The sequence below is a fragment of the Antechinus flavipes genome, chromosome 6, assembly GCF_016432865.1.
Source record: "Antechinus flavipes isolate AdamAnt ecotype Samford, QLD, Australia chromosome 6, AdamAnt_v2, whole genome shotgun sequence".
NCBI classification, from domain to species: Eukaryota; Metazoa; Chordata; class Mammalia; order Dasyuromorphia; family Dasyuridae; genus Antechinus; species Antechinus flavipes.
The window spans coordinates 197,954,262-197,976,835 of NC_067403.1; the positions used below are offsets into that span (position 1 = coordinate 197,954,262).

The 22,574-nt window shown below is 35.8% G+C and overlaps 1 protein-coding gene across 3 annotated transcripts in view; it reads right to left on the reverse strand.

Moving 5' to 3' along the window:
- The window catches only part of MAEA (macrophage erythroblast attacher, E3 ubiquitin ligase), a 142,065-nt gene that overhangs the window by 40,154 nt on the left and 79,337 nt on the right, over positions 1 to 22,574 (reverse strand). For 2 of the 3 annotated variants that reach the window (XM_051965805.1, XM_051965807.1), the window contains exons 4-5: positions 2,817 to 2,939; positions 1,953 to 2,066 (exon numbers count right to left, since the gene is read on the reverse strand). In XM_051965805.1, coding sequence (XP_051821765.1) covers positions 1,953 to 2,066; positions 2,817 to 2,939 — 237 coding nt within the window. The remainder of the gene's footprint in view (positions 1 to 1,952; positions 2,067 to 2,816; positions 2,940 to 22,574) is intronic. The other variant, XM_051965806.1, reaches the window with a different exon arrangement.

Sequence of the window (22,574 nt, forward strand, 5' to 3'; positions counted from 1 at the left end):
GGAAAAAAGCCATAGCAATACATATCCATTTCAAAATCTATAAGCCATCAGTAGTACTACAGATGGATTTCATCGTTGAATTTTCCAAAGGTGAATTCTACCAATCAGCAGCACTTATAAAGTACCCACTGTATACTGAGCACCAGGTCCCATTGATGGCTTTCAAAAGAAATAATGGAGAAAGCCAAAGGGTTCTCCCTTTTAGGAAATGGAAAAAAAATTATCATCTCTATTCTCTATATCTCTGGAAATCCCTGTTATACCTAGTATGTTTCTTTACTGCTACAACCCTACCCCCCCATACCCACCTCCCACATTGGACTAGATACTCATGAAATGATTCCAGTAGCAGAATTCTTCTATGAAAGTGATGAGAATCCCCATCCTTTGCGCTGATTCCGAAGAGATACTCATTTCAGTAAAAGAAAAGGCCACTCCCTCATACACCCCAAACACAGGATAAGAGAGACATCTATTTAAATTTTGTTTTTCAATATGCTCAGTTTCTCCAATAGGAAGATTTATACCCTGATAAGGATTTGGAAAGGTACAGGTCATTTTCATGTTTGGGAAAGGGGAGATATCTTTTACTTAGCAGTTTGTTATATGTTGAATAGAATTGGGTGGTATCCTCTGACTGACTCCTATAAGCAACATATTTTTTGTTCTGCACTGCCTTCTACTCTCTTGTAGATATCTAGTTACACACATCTCTATTTTCTTGATTAAATATTATGCTATAGCTAATACCTAAAGCTAAAACTGACACAGGATTGAACGTTATATAAAAATGAGAAAGGACAAAAATTATGAGGTTTAATAAGACTGCATTGTAAAGAAAGAAAAGGAAATTGCCTTATTTGTAGTTATGATTTTTCTCAAAATTTATGTCAATATTTAAAAAATTATTACCTAAATAAATTAAAACAACTTAGCAATTCCTTAACTGAACTAATTTCCACACATACCCATTATGAATACATAATCTTGAATTCAGGGTCATCATCTATGGCTACATAAATGTAAATTTCTAATTTTAAAATTCTATGATTATAAACATCACAAATAAGTTTTATATAAGGCATTTCTTTATGAACTCATATAATCCTTCATGAAGTATAAAATCTTACCTCTGCTTTTGTGTTTTTTTTCTAGAATTCATATTCAGTTCCAGAAATCACTGGATTGCAGATTTAGAGCCAGGCAGGACTTCAAAGGCCAGCTAGTCCAACCCCATTCATTTTAAAGAGGAGAAAACTGAGGGGCAGGGAGGGGAAATAATTTGCCCAAAATCAAATATTTTAATCATTAGAGGCAGGATTTAAATGTAAGTTCAAAGAACTTGCAAAGCCAGACCCTACCCATTTTATCACCTGTTATCTAGTTTCTTATTAGATTAAAAATATTTTAAAAGTGAAATTTAGGGCTTCATGAGGTTTCCTTTCCTAATAAGAAGTTTTACAAATCTAAAATAATTATGAAGAGGTACAAATCTGCAAACAAAAAATTTAGCTTTAATTTGATTTCTATGTTATCTTACAATTTCCCTCCAGGTTTGAGTACAAATATCTATGCTGGGCATTCATGGACCTCCTTAGGGATTTAAAACCTCAGCTTGAATGAAAAGGGCATAAGTAAATTCTCACAGGTTAAGCTGAAATTTGTCCAAAGCAGTCAAATGAGATTCCCCTTCTCCCAACTCTGTTCTTTCACAGCTTTGCTTAATATATAATTAGGGCTTGCAGAAATAATTTATTTGGGGGAGGGACGTGTCCTCTTCTCTTTTGGGTTTTTATACTATAAACTGATAATGGGAAATGAAAGTCTTAAAAAGGAAGGTTCTTCAGGTAGCTGCCATTTCTTATTGTTTATATGCATACTACTATGACATAAGGGTTTCTTTCCTTCTTTCTTTTTTAAAGTTGTAAAAGGATGTGATAGTATTTACATACCAATTCTGGTTTTCCTTTTAGGGTTTCCATAACAAGATCATCATTCTCTCTAGGGGAATCACTGGCCGATTTACATTTGCGTCCCGTCTTCGTTTCGCTCTCGTTTTGACGGCCCTGAGTGACAGAGAATGTCACTCTTTCCTTGTCATATGTGCACTCAAACAATGCTCAGACAATATTTGGGGAGGAGGGTGTTAAAGAAGCACTTAGTTTAAAAAACAAAGAACAAAACCTTTCCAAGGAAGGCAGGGATTTTGGTTAATGTCAGTTAAAAACGGATTTCTGCAAGCCCTAGAATGACAATATATTTTTACAAAGCAAGTTTAAATATTAAGAATTTAACTATAAATGACAAGTGTATCGTGGTTCTTTATATTCAGCTACTGGTCTAAAGAAAGCCCATTTTTACTACTACGAGGCTATAAAACTGGTATTATTCGGTGACAATTACATTTTAAGTTCATTTTCTAACATTTAAAGACTACTCAGAAGCCACAGAAATATGCTAAGTTTAACTTAAATGCTCAGAATGCCATGTTTTTATAGGTGTTTGTCTTATTTACACACCACACTGCATATTTGCAAGATAATAAACATTGCATACAATGCCTCATGCTCCTAGAAGAAACAGTGCTCTTGAGATTTAGTCAAGCCTTGGTAAAGGGAGGGACAGGGTTTATGTCATTTGATTATCTGCCAACAAAAAGAAAAAGAAAAAAAATGAACCATAAGGATATAAACACATTTGGTCTTGCAAATATTGTAACCCTCCTTCTCAAAGGAGTTCAGAAGGTATTAGTCACAAGATATAGAAGGTAAGGATATTATTTAAGTCAATAGAAGATCTATAAGAGATCACCATACCTTCATTTTCCTGAGTCTTGATTTGTTATCATGACACCAAGCCAAACATGTCATGGTCTCCTGTCTTTCCAAAGATTCTTCCACTTCTTTGGCTGTTAAGAACATCTCAATGTTGACCAAGTCCTTAAAAGAAAGAAAAGATTGTCATTAAAATAGTAAGAAAAAAAATACCTAAACGTAAGAAGAAAACCCAGGTGAACTTTAGGACATCACATGGAATCCATTAATTTATAATTAATAAGCATTCTCTCCTCTAGGTGATAACAAATATCTTTCTTTTTCTTTTGCACTTACTATTTTATTTTTTTTCCAATTGAGTTCCAAATTGTTCTCTCTTGTTGCTTGCTATAGCAATTTGACTTAGGTTACACATATTTAAATTAAGTTAAACATATTTCCACACTAACAATGTTGTGAAAGAGGCATCAGAACAAAAGGGAAAAAACACAAGAAAGAAAAAAACTAAACAAAGGAAAATAGTAGGCTTTGATCTGCATTCAGACTACACAATTCTTTGTCTGGATGTAGATAACATTTTCCATCATGAGTCTTGGAATTGTCTCAGATCATTGTATTGTTAAGAACTAAGTATCACTCTTAATCATTGCATGATGTTGCTGTTACTGTATAGTAACATTCTGTCTTTAGAATGAAGTAAAATAGTTTGATGAGAAAATTATTTTAAGAGTCACTAGTCTCCCACATTAATGTTTTATACACAGTTTAAGAAAATGTACTGTCAGACTTGTGATGGAGAGAGCCATCTGCATCCAGAGAGGATTATGGGGACTGAATGTGGATCACAACATAGTATTTTCACTTTTTTTTTTTTTTTTGCTTGTTTTTCTTTTTCTCTCACCTTTTTCCTTTTTGATCTATTTTTCTTGTGCAGGATGACAAATGTGGAAATATGTTTAAAAGAATTACAAATGTTTAACCTATTTTGGATTACTTGTTGTCTAGAGGATGGTGGAGGCAGAAAGGGAAGGAGAAAAATATGGAAAACAAGGTTTTGAAAGAGTATATGTTGAAAATTATCTTTGCATGTATTTTGAAAAATAAAAAGTTATTATTTAAAAAAATGTATTTTCTTTCTTATTCTCTTCTTTTTGCTGGGGTTAAAAATCCCCAAGAGGTAGCACTTAAGTACATTCAGGCTTAAAAATGAGTTTTTTTCCCCTTTCATTTCATTGTTTTACAATATCCAGGAGTGTGAAGGGAGGCCTTAGATATCACTTAATTCAAAATCCCCCCATTCTCCTGATATTTACTCCATGAAGTAAGCAGTACAATTATGAACTTTGTCTGACAGAAGAGGAACCTGTAAGAAAAGGGAGAAGTGACAGGCCCATAATGCTACAGAGCAAATTTCTGAGATGCTGTTTAATTCTGAGTGTTTGGCTTCAGAACTCTCCAATGCACCATTTATTTCCTCTAAGCTTGGCAGTTTTAAACTCCCTGTCCAATGTTTTACTCTCTTAATTTATTTAATCCCTGAATATGAAATAGATATTGGCCTGAACAATTTTTTCTTAGTAGGAGATCAGATAAATGATGTTCTGTTTCTGAAAAAAGAAATAAAAATTCAAAGAATATTGATTAAGCATCTACCATATTGTATTTGGCACTATAGCTACAAAGAAATATATGGAAGCCCTTGGATTGAAGAATTATATTTGTGAACTTTTCATTTTGATCGGTAGATGCTCAATAAATACTTTTTAACAGCCTAAAATGTGAATTATTTTCTTTGGGAATACACAAAACAAATCCAATAAATTAGTTTAAAAAAAGACTTTAACAACCTAGGTTTTGTGATTACTCAAGAAAATTTTAAGTGCACATGGAATATCATTCCATTATTTCTGTTGTTTTTCTAAACTAGAACACATGGAAATGGTGGCTTACAAGAATTTCAGCCTTTGGGTACTGAAACATTTCCACTGGATTTTTATTGCCTAAAGGATAAATAATACCTGTAAATGTGAACCTTGTTTCCATGAGAGGGAGTTTCACATGGAAAAAAGTATAGATGTTTCTCAAAATGGAGACTCAGGACTTTCTGGGAGGCAGCAGTTATAATCTTCCTAACTGACATTGGATTGTGGAAAGAACACAGGATTTCTAATCTCCTACCTAGTTCCAATTTCAAGATTTAAAAGACATGCTGTTGGAGACCAATGCAATTTATAAAAAGAGCAAAATACCCAACTCAAATTATAGAAAACTTTATTTTGAGAGGTCAAGTAGAAAGGGAGTAAAACTTGGAGGGAATAGGAAAGGATCTGGTTACAGAATAAAAAAGACAGAATATCATTTTTGGCTGAGATTTTTGCTCAGCATTCTTGTCATTATTAAGATGTAGTTTCCTTTGGGTTGAATGTCAAAACTCTGTGGTATGCTGCCATTTGAATAAGCAGATGTGAAAAAATGTGCTGCTGTTTGTAAGTCCAGGAGTGAGATACCAAGCAGAATGGTTAAGGTTCCCTGATGTGGCAAAACATTTTCTCTGGCTGTCCTCCAGACTTGGAATGTTCCCTGTACTCCATCTATTGACTTCACTAGCTTCCTTTAAGTCCCAACTAAAACCTCACTATCTACAGGAAGCTTTCCTCTCTCTTAATTCTATTGCTTTTCCTCAGTTAATTAGTTCCTATTTATCTTGTGAAGAGCTAGTTGACACATATTTGTTTGCTATCTTCCCTCATTAGTCTGTGAGCTTTTTGAGGACAGAAATTGTCTATTCCTTCTTTTGAATTCCTAGTACTTAGTTTGTGTCTGGCACCCAGCAGGTCCTTAAGAAACGTTTTGTGGCTGTTCAGTTCTTTCAGTTGTGTCTAATTCTTCTGGACTTCATTTCTTGGCAGAGATATCAGAGTGATTTGCCATTTTCTTCTTCATTTCATTTTACAGATGAGAAAATTGAAGAAAACAGAATTAAAGGACTTGGCCAGGGTCATACAACTAGTCAGTGTTTGAAGTCAAGATTTCTCTGATTCCAGGCATTAATAGAGTATCCACAGTACCACCTTGCCATTCTTAGGAAATGTTTACTTGATTGAATGATTATGGTCTTATGCTGTTGCATCTCACAGCATTTAATACTTTCATTCACAAAATTAAATATGTGTACTCTATAAATATTTATTACTTAAGACCCCATTCAACCATTGGCTTGATGAAAGCCTTGACTTTGGGCCTATGTCTAGTCCACAAAACTTCTGCTAAAAAATTTTTATTCATTACTACTTGGGAATCTGTAATAGTGATAGTATGCAGGAATCATGCTTTGCCATTGGGAGTCACTATCTATGATTATAGGTCTGAACATTCTTTAACTTAGATTTCATATATTCTATAAAATTGTATACAATTTGGTAACATTCCATCAATTTCAAAGCTTAAAATCCGTCAACTTAATACTGGATCATTTCACTTGTATACTGCATTGCCAGGTGAAACTCAATATGCCTAAAACCTCAATTTTCCTATTTTGTGCTTTAAAGAGTTGCCTATTTCTATCTGAATAAATGACACCAACTTCGCTTTTTCATGCTGTCTACATCCAAAAGGTTACTAAATTAATGCAATTCCACACTCAGTAAATGTTAAAGTCAGCAAGACAGTCAACAAATATTTATGTATTAAACAGCTACTATATTCAAGGATTCATGCTAAAGTAGTAGGAACAAACAAAAAAAATAAAGCAAAATATAGTCCTTGCTTTCAAGAAACTCATAGTCTAATGGCAAAGACAACACATAAACAACTATGCACACACAAAATACATAAAGAATTAATTCACAGACATGGATTAAGGGGAATTGGCAAAGACTTCTTGGAGAAAGTGGGATTTTAGCTACACCTTTCTGGGTTGCACTCTGGGTTTCTTTTATTCCAATATTCCAACTTTCATTCCCACTGCAGCCAGCCCTGGAAGTCCACTCTGCCCCTATGGTCTCCTTCTGACTAGAAGGCTCCTTCCAAAACCTCCATCCAAGGAAAACATCCAGGCCTACCATGTTTCATCCATTCCTTTTAAGGCTGCACTCTGGCCTTTCTCACCACGACCTTCTTACATTGGTTCCTATAATGTAACTTTCTCAAGAGTAGGTACTCTGCTTGTTTTTGTTTCTGTTAAGAGTTTCCCTGAATATATCTTTTTGAGTTGCCATGTTTTCCAGAAATACTACATCCAGAGTAGGCAGAAGGCCCTGAATGTGTCAAGGAACTGCCTGCCCTCATTCCCCCAAGCCGACATCATATGTGGTTCCCATCCCAAGCTGGACTCCTTGTGTGTTCTTGTGAGTAAAGACAGGAGCCGGTTAGTCTGCACAAACTGCCTGTGTTTCTGGGACCCTTTGGACAAGCAGAATTGACAAGACTTAGCAACAGGATCAATCGGCCAAGAGGGAGGTATTGAAGATGATGCCTAAGTTGTCTTTCATCTTTCATATGTTTTTTCCCCATTCTCACTGTCACAAACTTTGTCCAGGGTTTTGTTACTTCACTTCCAAATTCTTACAATGTTCTCCTACAAAAGAGTTTGCCTTTAATTGTTTTCCCTTAAATCCATCCTATTCATTATCATCAAAGTAATGTTAAATCTTAAAACACTACTTTGATCATAGCATTTCCTCGCTCAAAAATATTCAAGGCTCCCCACTTGGCTATAGATAGACAAAAAGTCTACAATTTTTTCTCTAGAGTTGAACATTGTGTACTCTCTGGCCCTAGTCTCTTTTCTAGCCCCTTTACTATGTTCCTGCATCATTTTCTGAACTGGTTATTCCTATGAAGCTAAGACCCCTCTCCTCCCAACTTCTGTATTTTTGCTCATGTGATCACGCCCTCTAGAGATCTCCACCCCCTATTCCCTCCCCCTCCCCCCATTTTTGTTTTTCTCAGTTCTGTCCTATTTAGAAGCCTGTTTGATATAGGGCTTTCCTGAACATTCCAAGCCTATGATAGCTACCTCTGCAAAATATGGCATGGTCACTGTTGATATCAAACATTTAGTAGTTAAAATCATTAATTTTTCAGAACAACGTATGGCTTTATGCATTTTGTCTCCAACAAGATGATAAACTATTAAATGTTTATTTTCAATAATATTTTATCTTTCCAATTACATATAAAGATAGTTTTCAATTTTCATTTTTCTAATATTTTAAGTTTCATTTTTTTCTCCCTCCCTCCCTTATCACTCCTCTCCTCTAGATAGCAAGCTATCTGAGGAAGATTATACACAATCATTTTAAACATATTTCCATATTAATCATATTCTAAAAGAAAAATCAGAACAAAGGGGAAAAATCAAGAGAAAATAAAAGCAAACAAACAAACAAACGAAGAAAATAGTGTACTTCAATTCACAGTCTATAGTTCTCTTTCTAAATGTGGATGGCATTTTCTATTCCAAGTCTATTGGAATTGTCTTGGATCACTGTATTGCTGAGAAGAGCTAGAATTGATCATAGTTCATCAAGATGTTAAGTTCTATAAAGTAGGACATTCCTTGGCATTTCTAACATCATTAAACATAGTCTCTTGAATAAAATTTTTGTATAACAAGGAATTCCTGGACTGAATTTTAGTATCTGAAAGGTCTTATCAGGTTCTCTTTACCTATCTATCCAATAAGTACTTACTGAATCTATTCTATTGTGTTTGATTTTGTTCTAGGAACCACAGGGTGTAATACAAAGAAAATTTACAGCCATCTTTGACATGGGATCATAGGTTTAGAAGTGAATCTAAGACCCCTGTTGTTCAGATGAATCGGTAATTGGATGACTTGCCAATTCAGGATTTCAAGTCAGATCTCCCTATCTCCAAAGTTGGCCTTCCATCTCCTATGATGTTTTGCCTCTCCCACACACATGCTGAAGGACTGTCCTGGACAGGAAGCCCAGGTCCTAAAGCAGAGTCTGAAACCCTGACCTCATACTGACCACCCATGATGCTGAGGAGCACGCCAGACTGAAGAAGAACCTCTCAGGCTACTCCATCCACCAGAATTTAGAGTCTCCTCCTTAATTCTTTGTATATCTTGCTTCACCAATCACCTTAAACTCCCACAAAAGGTACTTTGAAAACTAAAACTTATATAAGTTTTGTGGCACCTCCAACATTAACCTGACATTTATAATGGACCTTCAATTGTCTGCAGCCCTTACTTGTCTTTACCAGACATTAAATATTCTCATTAGGAAATAAGATATCATTACTACCACCCTGTAACTTGGTAACTCCTATTTTTTTTTCTCCTCATACTATAACACAGGTTAGAAAGTGGCTATCTGATTCTGTAAAGAGGAGGAATGAATTTGAAGTCTGCTGAGACACTCACTACTGGAATGGTCATCAGTGATGCTCCATGGAGGTTAAGGTACAAGGTCAGACAGATTTACACATCAAAGGTGGGTTGAGATTTCAGAGCCAGTTCTTTTCCTTGAACCCATCAACAGATGCCCCCTCCTTCAAAAATATTCTCTTGGAGGGCAAAAGCCAATACTTTTTATATTGCTCGCATGGCACTTATTTTCCCTTTTTCTCTAGAAAAAAAGGCTACCTGTGCATACCCTTTGATCCAGCAGTGTTACTACTGGGCTGATATCCCAAAGAGATTTTAAAGAAGGGAAAGAGACCTGTATATGTAAGAATGTTTGTGGCAGCCCTCTTTGTAATGGCCAGAAACTGGAAACTGAGTGGATGCCCATCAATTGGAGAATGGCTGAATTAATTGTGGTAAATGAATGTTATGGAATATTATTGTTCTGTAAAAAAAAATGACCAGCAGGATGATTTCAGAAAGGCCTGGAGAGAGTTACATGAACTGATGCTGAGTGAAATGAGCAAGACCAGGAGATCGTTATATACTTCAACCACAATACTGTATGATGATCAATTCTGATGGACGTGGCCATTTTCAGCAATGAGATGCACCAAATCAGTTCCAATAGAGCAATAATGAATTGAACCAGCTACACCCAGTGAAAGAATTCTGAGAGATGACTATGAACCACTACATAGAATTCTCAATCCCTCTATTTTTGTCCATCTGCATTTTTGATTTCCTTCAAAGGTTAATTGTACACTATTTTCAGAGTCCAACTCTTTTTGTATAGCAAAATAACTGTATGGATATGTATACATATATTGTATTTAACATATACTTTAACATATTTAACATGTATTGGTCAACTTGCCATCTGGGGGAAGGAGGGGAAAAATTGGAACAAAAGGTTTTGCAATTGTCAATGCTGAAAAATTACCGTGCATATATCTTGAAAATAAAAAACTATAATAATAAAAAAAAAGAAAAGAAAAGAAGTCTACACAGAACCAGGAGATCATTATACACTTCAACAACAACACTATATGGGGACCAATTCTGATGGAAATAGTTATCTTCAACAATGAGAGGCTCCAAATCAGTTTCAATTGGTCAGTAATGAACAGAACCAGCTATATCCAGCGCAAGAACACTGGGAAATGAATGTGGAACACAGCATAGCATTTACACTCTTTTTATTATTGTTTGCTTGCATTTTTGTTTTTCTTCTCAGATTATTTTTATCTTCTTTCTAAATCCAATTTTTCTTGTGACGCAAAATAACTGTACAAATATGCATACATATAGTGTATTTCCATGTATATGTTTTGTAAATAAAAAGCTATAATTTTTAAAATGCTATTTAAAAAAAAAAAAGAAAAAAGAAAAGAAAAGAAGGCTACATAGGGTTGCTGCCTGAATAGGTAGGCTGCTGCCTGAATATTTCAATATGACAAGTGGCTCTGACACCAAATGAGAACTAGCTTTATCTAAACCAAAGAGAGACAAGGATAAAAGCAAGGTGACTATTTCAATAATTTGGCATTAACAGATAAACTCCAGTGATGTATTTAGAAACTGTCCACCTGGAAGCAGGATACCAGGGCCTTGACAATGATGCAATCAGCCACATCCTACTCAATAGTCTCCAGAGAAGAAGCCAGTGATAAAACATTAAAATTCTATTTCCTTGAGTGACAATACACCCTACTGAAAGTGGGAAAGCCTCCTACAAATTCAACCTAACATTAGCTTGCCTGGGGGCAAATATTTAACAGTGCTTATAGAGCTTCATATGGTAATTCATTGCGAGCTTTATATATTCAGAGACAAAGTCAAAATGTGACTGAATACACAACTTTTCAAGACACACAGGAGCAGGTTATTAAAGGATTTCTTCATATACTTTTAGTGAAAAGACTCAGAAAGGTGTTTTCAAACTAAGATGAACTGAATCCATTTTGAACTGGCATCCTCAGAGATTATTCTGAGCTGCATAAATGTGTCATGCTGTGACAACTCATACTTAGAAGGGGAAAACACTCAGTGGGGAACTGTACAATTCAATGTACTGCAAACACAATAATCCTGTGCTAAGAATGTTTGTATTAACATAAAAATGAACTTGTTCCACCAAATTTTAAGTGTATGTATTTTCTAAAGCAAGGTGCTGTAAACCACACAATTGAAATATGCTGAATATGACAAATATTCAGAATAGCTTCAGAATGAACAAAGATGCTGTCAGAGCAAAAGATGGTACTTCAGCTGTTTAAAGAGAACAGATGAAAATACCACGACAATTGAAATCTTTCTTTCTGTTCCCTCTAGTGCTATATATTTTCTTTTTTCCTGTGGATGGGAAGAGGAAAGGATCTCAATTTCATCATTATTAATGATACCAATTCCATGGCTTATGAAGTGCTTTTTAAATACGTCAGATTCATTTGATCTTAATCCTTCCCTGTGATTACCCTAGACATGATCCCCACACTTTGCAGGAAACTGGCTTGAAAGTGTTTTGTACATGTTGGCTCATGCTGTTAGTGTTAAGGGGAGGATTTAGACCCAGATTTTCTGACTCCATCCCACCATTCTTTTGACTCTAGCACATCCTAACTAATTCCATTCAACATGTTTGTTTGTTTGTTCTTTTAATTAACATACCAGGTAAAAAGTTATCATACCAGGTTTTAGGCAAGTAGTGCTGAACTTATTCTGGCTGTACATATAAGGATTCAAAATGGTAGGGAGCTCTTCTTTCTATACTATATGGCCTTTGCTTTATCACATAAGCAAGTTCTCCAAGAAAGATTTTTGAGGATATTGGAAGACTGTTCTTTCTTATGGGAAGAATTCCTTATGGGCTGTCTTCTCTTCTCTTGCTTCACAAGAAATGTACTTCCAGTGAGGAGATAACTACATCAAAAGCAGACACTTAAGTTAAAAACACAACCAAATAACCACTGCTTTTTGCTGTACTTAATCATGGAATAGTTTTTCTTGATGAAAAAAGTTCATTTATATCTAGGTATCCCAAATATTTTTCCAGACTACTCAGCATTTTGTAAGTCAAATAATTTTATATCTTGATATTATCAATGATTTAGTTTAAATTAGATTCTTATTTATTGATTTAAACATGCAGTATAAACTAACAGGATGATTTCATTTCTATCTTGGGTTGGCTAACTTTTCTATTTTTTTTTTTTTTTGGCATGAAAAAACAGCTGAAAAAGAAGTGTGACAACTTCATTGTGTACTAATAATTAAAAATGCAAGTTTATGGCTACTGGATTATGGTTTCTAGGTTATTTGATCAAAAATGTCATTAATATAATGGCTTTTTGTAATTTGGATGAATGTCACTTTTTTCTCAGAGAATGCATGTTTAACAAGTGAACATTAAATAATTGTAAAGAATTCACTATGCAGCAAATAGAAATCTATGGAAGAATAAATGAATTGGCACCCAAGGCCTGATAAAACATTGGATTAGTGGCTATCTTTTTAATCGCTAACTGCAAGGATCATATAAAACCATAGTACTTTAAACCTCCAAGCTGAGCCAGTTGCAGCACAATAGAAGAGCTTCTTTGGTCCCAATGGAACAGGGCGACCAAGCAAAAAGGAAGGAAAAGCTGCTGGTTCATCTCTCCCTGTAGCATTTTTATAGCTAGTAATTAATTAATATGACCACAAAAGAGGATTCTGTTTCCTTCCAGAAGCATAAGGTTACCATTAGATATTTTAAATTATTTCATATTATCGTAGGTCTCAATTTAAAGTGTCACAGAAAAAAATTTGCATAACAAAAAAGTACCAATTAAAAAAAAAAAAACATTTTTCTCAAACATTATTAGCTATAAGAAAACTTAGTACCACTAGAGAGAACCAATGCAATCTCCTGCATGTGTGCTTATTTTTATTATCAAATTTAGCTGCGCTGAAAGTCTTTTTTCTTTGTGTTTCCCCAAAATTAAAAAAAAAAAATCATACCCAGTATTTGTTGCAAGGAAGGAGAAGGGAAAAGGGAAAGAGAAATGTAGACGTAATTGCATTTTTATGTTATTTTAAAAACTGTCCAACAAAGTGCTGAGGAGGATGATACAATACAGGGGAGAATTCATAGTTTTTAGGAAGCTAAGCTGTGCCCTGAAGGAGCTCACATTTTATACAAACACAACTATAACATACAGGATAAGCCAATAAATTACATTCTCACAGTGAAAGAGAGGTTCTGATAAGTGACAAGCTGCTACTAACTAGGGAATGAGGGATAGTGGTAGATGAAGATGCCCCAGTTGCTTTTCAAAGGATAGCAGAACAGGAGAATCACAACAGGAAGAAATGATAGTCTGGACAAAATGTGAATGATAGAGAGGAGGGAAAATGTAAGATATATTCAGAGAGCAGAGTTTTAGTTTAAATATTGCCTAATAAAAACTTCCTAATTAGCCAGGCTTGCAACTAAGGCATCACTCTCTCTCGCCCTTCATATTCAATCTGATGCCAAATCTTGTCAATTCTAGCTTTGTGACATCTCTTATGCCTCCCCTTCTGTTCTCTGATTCTGGCCCTCATCAGCTCTGTCCTAGACTACTGCAATAGCCTTCTGGTTGGTGTCCTTATCTTGAGAAGTGGTTTATCTTCCAATGTCCATATGTCACCACAGCCCCAAGTGGTTCCTTATCAACTCTAGAACCACATATAAAATTCCCCCATCATTCAAAACTCATCAAACATGGCCTGTATACATGTCCCTCCAGTCTTTACACCCTACATCAAACCTTTCTACCACATGTTCTAAGGCAATGGCCTTCTTGCTGTTCTTCTAACAAGACATTCCATCTCTTCACCTTGGGCATTTTCTCTGGCTGTGCCCCAAGCATGAAATACGTCGTCTTCTTCATCCCTACTTCTGGCTTCCTTCAAATCACCGCTAAAATCCCACCATCTACATACAGGAAGCTTTTCGTGATCCCTCTCAATTCTCATGCCTTTCCTCTGTTGAAATAGACTTCAAACATCCTGCACTTTGCTTGTTTGTATAATTACCTGCATGTTGTTTCCTCATTAAATTACAAACTACTTAACAACAAGGACTGTCTTATATCTTATGCTTAGCACAACACCTGCTAAGTATATGCTTACTGAGATTAGACCATCCAGAATGAATGGTATTACTGAGACAGATAGTAATTGGCTTAAAAAAAAGTGTAAGGGAATTGCAAGTGTATATGAGGAATGGGCAGAGTTGTAATACAATTAGTTGTCAAAAGAGTAGACTATGAATCCTCAAATTTGAGGAGTGTAAGGGACTTCAGTGGTTGCCAAGTCCAATTCTAACCCCAGAAGGGTTCCCTCTATAAAGAGCCCCACAAGTGACTGACCAGTGTCTGGGTACCTCCAAAGGAAGGGGAACATGTCATTTATCCCAGCAAGCGCACTCTGCTGGGAAATGCAGGCCTGACTGATCTCTCTGTGACTTCCACTCTGCTTCTGCTCTCAGGGACCACCTTCAACCTTGCTCTCCAAAATGCTGCTCCTCCTTATTAGCCACCGTGGCCACCTGGGAGAGATCCCATTCTCCTGACTAGTTATTCTGTCTACTTGGACTATTACTTTAGGGAGGCCCCACCACTACTTCACTCTTCTTGCTCTTTGGATCTCACCTTAACTTGTGAAGTTGTGAAGGCATCAGGGTAGCCAGACTTAGACCTGACATTCAAACCATGCCTCAAGACACTAACTGGATGACTTTGGGCAAATTCCTTCCTTTTGTTTATGCATTAATAATAAATGGAAAGGACCAACATCTCCTGACTATCTTGGGTACATTCAGAAAGTACAGAAGCTAGATGAAAAATAGATTCAATTCACAGAACATTATTTTCTACTTTCATATCTTAAATAACCTGACCCCAAATATTCAATACCCCCAAATTCATTAGAACTGATGATTCCCTGAAAGACTTTAATCTTCATATGAGACTGTCTATTAGAGAACCTCAACTGGCAGCCAAAAAGATTGGATATCTAAAGTTTCCCCTCCCCTACAAATGTATTTTAAAGAAAAGGTTGAGCCAGGATAAATTAAAGCTCAATTTTCTAAATGGCTGGTGAGGAGCAACTTTTTAATTGTAATTATCCCAAAAGCCATGAAAATCCTATGTGATTGTAGATCCGACAGGCCTATTAGCCAAGAAGAGACAGGCAGGGAAATGTATGAGATTTCTGAGGCAGTCGTGAAGAGAAGTCCCTGGGGACTTCAGTTATAAATGGTTGGAGTTTATTACTAGATAAATAAGGATTGGATTGCCCCAACTAATGCACAAGAAAATACAACAACCAAAAATAGGAATTCTAAATACAAAAAACTTTATATTTAATGCAGTAGAATTTAATTCAACTTAATAAATATTTACTAAATTTCCAACTTAAGAAAATATCCACTGTATATACTCGAGTATAAGCTTAGTTTTTCTGCCCAATTTTTGGGCAGAAAATCGCCTCCTCGGCTTATACTCGAGTCACTAGATAAAACATGTGTAAATATCCCTTTGAATGTCCCCCTGCTGTGTAGTATACAGCACAAGTGCCGACTGATACTACAGGGCCGGCCGTTGCTACGGTGATGCGGCTGTTCCTGTAGTATCACAGGTTACTGACTGTATACTAATGCTGGCAACCGCTCTACATACGTATACCGGCACCCGCTCTCCTCCTCTGCGGGCACCGGTGCGCCACCTAAACCTACTGATATAATAAGTTTTCCCAGATTTTTGGGTTAAAATTAGGGCCCTCGGCTTATATTCAGGTCGGCTTATACTCGAGTATATACAGTATGCTTAAAAATTGTACAAAGATGAAAAAATAATATTCTCATCTATAACAAATTAATAGTCTAGTAAAGGAGAGAAATATATAATCATGAGACAAAGCAAAATGTAGCAGAAAAAAAGAAATTGAAGGAAAAAATGCTCTAGGAAAATGTGAGGTGGGGCGTAACTTTTTTAGGTAGAAGGGGAAGGAAAGGCTTCACAGGAGAGGGAGTCTGAGTTGAAATCTGAAGGAGAAAACCCCAAAAGGTAGAGAGATTGCATACATTCCATGCATGAGAACAATATACTTTGTAGAAATAAGCAAGTTATTTTAATTCAGTTATTTTTCAACTCCAGCTACCTGGAAACCAGCCAACAACCCAGGAAGGAAGCAATAAAGGCTTCTTAAAAGCCAATATAGATGTCACAAAATCTTGGAGCAATGCCTGCTCCTATTCTTAACTAGCACAGGATTCACTTAGAACTTATTCACTTTTACTTTACACACAATTATAATTGATTTGCACATTCTTTTTTCTAAATTCATAAGCGATTAAAAGCAAATTAAAAAGGGAAAAAGGACAAGGGCAATATGGGCAAAAATACTGAATATAGTAAAGAATTGGGAACTGAGTAGTTGAAAAACAATTCTAAAAGCAGTGATAAGAATTCTAAAGAAATAGCCTGGAGCCCTTTAATGTAGAGATAACCTGTACCACATCACCTTCAGGGTATCATGCCATATAATACCACAGTAAAACATAGTAACTCAAGTTTTTAATAATTTAATTTTAAAGATCAGGGTTCATTATATTTCATATATTTTATTTAGAAAGGCAGAGGACTGTGCAATACTTTAAATACTATTTTCATATTAAATGGTTAAAATAAACTTGTGGTATTTAAAAGCTCTTTTTGGTCAAATGGATAATTTACATATCTAGAATTTTTTATTCCCTGATCTTGGATAAATAAAATGCATTTATTGCAGCTCATTAAAAAAAAAAAGTTGAACACAGAACCAAATAAAGAAGATAACCTATTAAAGAGTTAAACAATGAAAGGTACAACTAGATTATTCCTCTGCACCTGTGAAAATCCACATTTTTTTTTTCTTCTTCAGAATGTTTGCTTCTAAAAGAAATGCCAAAAATTTTTTTCTTCTATAAAACTGCTGCTAATTCCCCATACAGCTACAAGAGAAAAAGGTACTTGAAAACTGTCTTTCAATGCAGACAATTAAGCAATGAGATAAGCTTTTAAATGACATTACTAAAAGACAAATCCATTTTCCAAAGTGACTGGACTAGACTTGTAAGAGGATAAATATTATCAGTGAAGGTCAGTTTTTGAAGAGATGATTTGGGGAGGTACTGCATTAAACATTACTTAAATTTAAATGTGAAGTTGGGTAATAACTAAATAACAAGTTAGGAATACAAAACATTAAAAAAAAAAACACTTCAATTTAATTTGAAATGAATTCCTATGCTTTTTGAAAAGGTTTCAACTAGCTGCAAAGAAAGGTTTAATAAAACTCCAATTCATTCAAACATCCAATTCATGTTGAGGTGCTCCCAAACAACATGGCCCCTCAATAAACCCATCAACTTCAACAACCATGACCAATACCTTCACTCCTCCTTAACCACACACCCAGGTAGTGGCACATCTTCCTTCCCAGCAGCACCACTCAAATATTTGGCCTTTATTAGAACTCTTCAATCAAAATAAGAAATGACCAATCATTAAGTGTTTACTATATGTGTGGCACTTTCCTAGTGTTAGAGATAAATAGATAAAAAATAAAACAGTTCTTGCCTTTGGGGTATTTACATTCTGTGGAGTGGGGAAAACATACACACAAAGGGGTGTGTGTGTGTGTGTGTGTGTGTGTGTATAATAAATAGAAAGTAGTGGTGGTGAAACTAGCAATAGGAGGCAGAGAATCAAGAAGGGCCTGGCACGTACTAATAAGCTGAGTTTGATGAAATTAGGCTCCTAAGAGGTAGAACTAAGCAGGACTAGCATTTCAGGAAATCTGTAAAGGACTCTTTAAGAAAAGTGTTTAATCATCAGGATGATTTCAGAGAGACCTGGAGAGATTTACATGGATCAATAAGTAAAGTGAGCAGACTCAGGAGATCATTGTACACAGCAACAGTAAGATTATTCGATGATCAATTCTGATGGATGAGGCTCTTTTCAACAGAGTGGATTCAGGTCAGTTCCAATGGTCTTGTGATCCATTTGTACCCAAAGAAAGGACTGTGGGGATTGAGTATTTTTTGGTTGTTGTTTGCTTGCACTTTGTTTTCTCATTTTTTCTTTTTTGATCTGATTTTTCTTGTGCAATATGATAACTATAGAAATATGTATTGAAAAATTGCACATGTTTAACATATATTGGATTACTTGATGATTAGGGGAGGGGGAAGAGGAAGGAAGGGAAAGATTTGGAATACAAGGTTTTGCAAGGGTAAATGCTGAAAATTACCTATGCACTTTGAAAATAAAAAGCTTTATAAAAAAAGAACTTGAGAAAAAAGAAAATTATGTATACGTTTTGAAAATAAAAAGCTTTAATCAAAGAAGAAAAAAAAAAAGAAAGTGTTTGGTGAGGGGAGAGGTTCCAAGAGATAGAGAAAAGAGGAAGGAACTTCCAAACATGAAGGGTACACTCTGCTAAGAGTACAGAGTGGAGGAAAAAAAGTTTAGCTGCATCAGAGTAGGGAATGAGGAATAATGCATAATAATCCTGGAAAGGTAGGCTGGAGTCATATTGTGAAGGACTTTGAATGCAAGAAGAGTTCATATTTTATTATTGTTATTTTTCATTCTGCACTCAAAAAGGCCCAATGACATGTTGACTATGGCTACAATCTTCTATACAGTCTCAGAAGGTTCTACCATAGACTGGGCACAAATAATCTATTTGAATATTTGGGATGAAAATGACTAGATTTTTGCAACTCATGTTTCCTTTATGCGACTGTGACTCTGGTTTGTTCACAGAGCACAGCACCTTCTTTGGTGTGAGCACACCATGATGGGTAGTCCTGTGTTAAGAGTGTCCCATGTCTCACAACTAATAGTAAAATTCTCCAGAGAAATCCTGAGAGCATCCTGGAGCCACTCCTTCTGACCACCATATGAGTGCCTACCTTGTGCCATCTTCTATAAAATAGTCTTTTAGGTAAACATATAGTTCTACATTTGGACTCCATGGTCAGTCCATCAGAGTTGTACTCTCTGCAGTAGTGTTTGAAAGCTTGTCAGTTCAACTCAAGAGCGAACCTCAGCATCCAGTATTTTATCTTGCCAGGTAATCTTCAGAATCTTTCAAAAACAATTCAAATGGAAGCAGTTCAATTTTCTGGCATTTTGCTGTAAACTGTCCAGGTTTCACAGGCAAAGAAAAATGAAGTCAGCACAATGGCTGTGCTGATCTTCAACCGATCCATACTCTGTGCATCTCAGCCTAAGAAGCCTGAGTGCACACTCACCTGTCAACAAAAAGTTGAGCACCAATTCTCCCTCCATGTTAGTTATGGCTTATAACCTTTTCAAGTCAAATAGCTTTTACCATCAGTACAGTAGCAGACTGGGACTGGTTTGACAAAAGTAATGGGGAAATTCAGAAGCTGCTAAATGAAAAACAAGAACTTGAGGACTCACAAGCAGAACAATTTGTTCATCTCTAAGAGGGCAATGTTTAACTCCATTAAAAATAAAGTGCAAGTGAAGTTTAAAGAGAAGCAGAATCCTTAGTTCAGTAACTATACAGATGAATTTCCATTTTAAGCCAATAGCAACAATCCAACATGCTTTCATGATCCTCTGAAAACTATGTATTGTTTTTAATGCACCTCAACTATTCAGCAATGATAGAGCCACACTGATATGTGATAAGGACATCATTGAGGAGAAACAGTCTGAAACATGTCTGTAACAGACTATCATCAACAATGCTGAAGTCACTGACTATAAAATTTAGATTGAAGCCAATCCCTCTCAAGCTAAACTTTTAACTGAATAAGAGGTATTGAATGTCATTAGGTGTTCTGTGGCACCGCTCTTAGCACTGATTCATCTCAGCAGAGATCTACAAGGCAGGGGGGCTCATCATTCATACAAAAACTAGCTAAAACTTTCTGGATTAGATGGTAAGAGGTTATATCCAGTAGATTAAGAATGCCTCTACTATCCATCTCTATAAAGGAAAAGGAAGCAACAGGTTGTCTTGTGACTATCACAGGTAGCAGGGTGTGTGTGTGTGTGTGTGTGTGTGTGTGTGTGTGTGTGTGTGTGTGTGTGTGTGTGTCTTAGTCATTGCCAGCAAGATTCTTGCTAAAGTCTTTAATTGGATGATCTTTCACTTGGAAGACTGTCATTGACCCTAAAGCCAGGCTGAGAAACAGGCAATGTGATATTTCCAGCCAGACAACTCAAGGAGAAATGTCAGGAGAAGAAGAGAGGTCAGTATAGGAACCTGATCAAGATTTTTGATAATGTTAGTCATGAGGACTTGTGGAAAGTCATGGCAAAATTTGGCTGCCTGACAAAGTTCATCACTGTTATGTCAGTTTCAGAAAGGTATGTTTGAGTGGATTATGGATGCTCTTACACTTTCCTAGTAATCAATGAAGTGAAGCAGGGCTATATACTTGCTCTCATGATATTTTCAGCATATTTCTTGTGATCTTGACAGATGAATTCAACAAAGACAAATTATGGCCTCAAGGTCATGGTAAAAACTCCGCACTGATGGTAAACTCATTTATCAAAGAGGTACAGGAAGCTACTGCAGCGTTTTGATATAGGAGCGTTCTGAATGCTCCCATTGTGCTTTGGGAACATCACAGGCTAAAATACCATTTGGGCATCTACTACAATAATAAGGCCTAAGAAAGAACTGGAAACTGAGTGGATGCCCATCAACTGGAGAATGGCTGAATAAATTATGGTATATGAATGTAATGAAATAATATCGTTCTATAAGAAATGATGAGCAGGATGATTTAAAAAAAGCCTGAAAAGACTTACAGGAACTGATGCTCAGTGAAGTGAGCAGAAGCAGAACACCGTACATAGTAACTGCAAGATTGTCTGATGATCAACTATGCAATACAAGGATCCACGACAATTCGGAAAATGCTATCCACATTCAGAGAGAGAAGTATGGAAACTGAATATGGATCGAGGAATAAATTTTTACCTTTTTGCAATTTTTTTTCCTTCTCATGGTTTTTCCTTTTTGTCTTAATTTTTCTTTCGCAACATAACTAACAAGGAATTATGTTTAAAATAATGGTACATGTATAACCTATATCAGATTGCTTGCTGCCTTGGATAGTGGGAGGAAAGGGAAAATCTTATAAAAATGAATGTGAAAAATATCTGTACATGTAGGAAAAATGAAATATTATTAAAAATTTTTTTTTAAATCCAGTTGAGATGAACTAGGGTGGTGAGTGGAAAGAAGGAAATGAATGTGAGTGAGGGAAAGTAGAATTCAGCTGACTGTCTATGGATAGGGAAAGAAGAATGAAGAGTTGAGAGGCTATTAATTACCTAATGGTAATTACTCTGAAAAAAGAAGAAAGGTTTTAGAATAGCTATTGTGAAAAGCTGGGTATAGAGTCAACCAGAAAAGAATATAACAACTGGCATGGTAGCACTGAGGACTATGTGAGATTGTCAAAGACAGCATAGCTATGTGACTCCCTCCAGAAAACTTGCTAAAGTACAATGGGTAATTATACTTAAGTCAGATGTATGGCTTGGAAAATGATGAAATAAAAAGATAAAAAGATTGTCAAGCTGAAGTAGTTAATTAAAGATCAAGGTTTTAAAAGTAAAGAAAGTGAGGTAAATATAGTGATAATGGCCAAGGAAAGTAGAAAGGGGAATGGCTGAAGGTTATAGTGAAGCACCAGGAGTGGTAGAAAGACAGATGTTCTGGTTCTATAGAGAAATTCCAGAGATATGAACTGGGAAGATGTGAATACTTGTCACTTCAATAAAAATGAAGGACACAAAAATCTGTTTGCACACACACAAAAAAGTAAAACCACAAAATTTGAGGAAAATGACAAATTGGAAAGCAAAGGTTTATGACAGCATCCTTAAGTATAAGAGCAGAGGCCATAAAAAAAGGTCTTCTCTGTTTTCAAAGAGACAAAATAAAAACTATTAATTTCTGACTGACCTCTCAAGCTACTGCAGATATATTTCTCTTCTATCACAAATTCCTAGAAAGAGCAGTATGTTCTTTGTCTCTATTTCATTTCCCACTCACTTCTCAATCCCTTGTTCTTGGCTTCTGACCCTATCATTTGACTAAAATTGATCTTTCCAAAATTACCAAAGATCTTAGTCACTAGCTGTAGAGTTTCTTTTTGGTTTGATTGTTCTTGACCTCACTATATCTTCTGACATTATCAACCAACTCCTTTTCATGGATATTTAATCTTCTTCAGCTTTTGAGACACAGATCTCTCCTAGTTCTTCTATCTTCTTTCTCCTTTGCTCAATCATCATCAAACAACTGCCCCTAAGTTAGAGTGTCCTCCAACACCCCATTATAGCCCCATC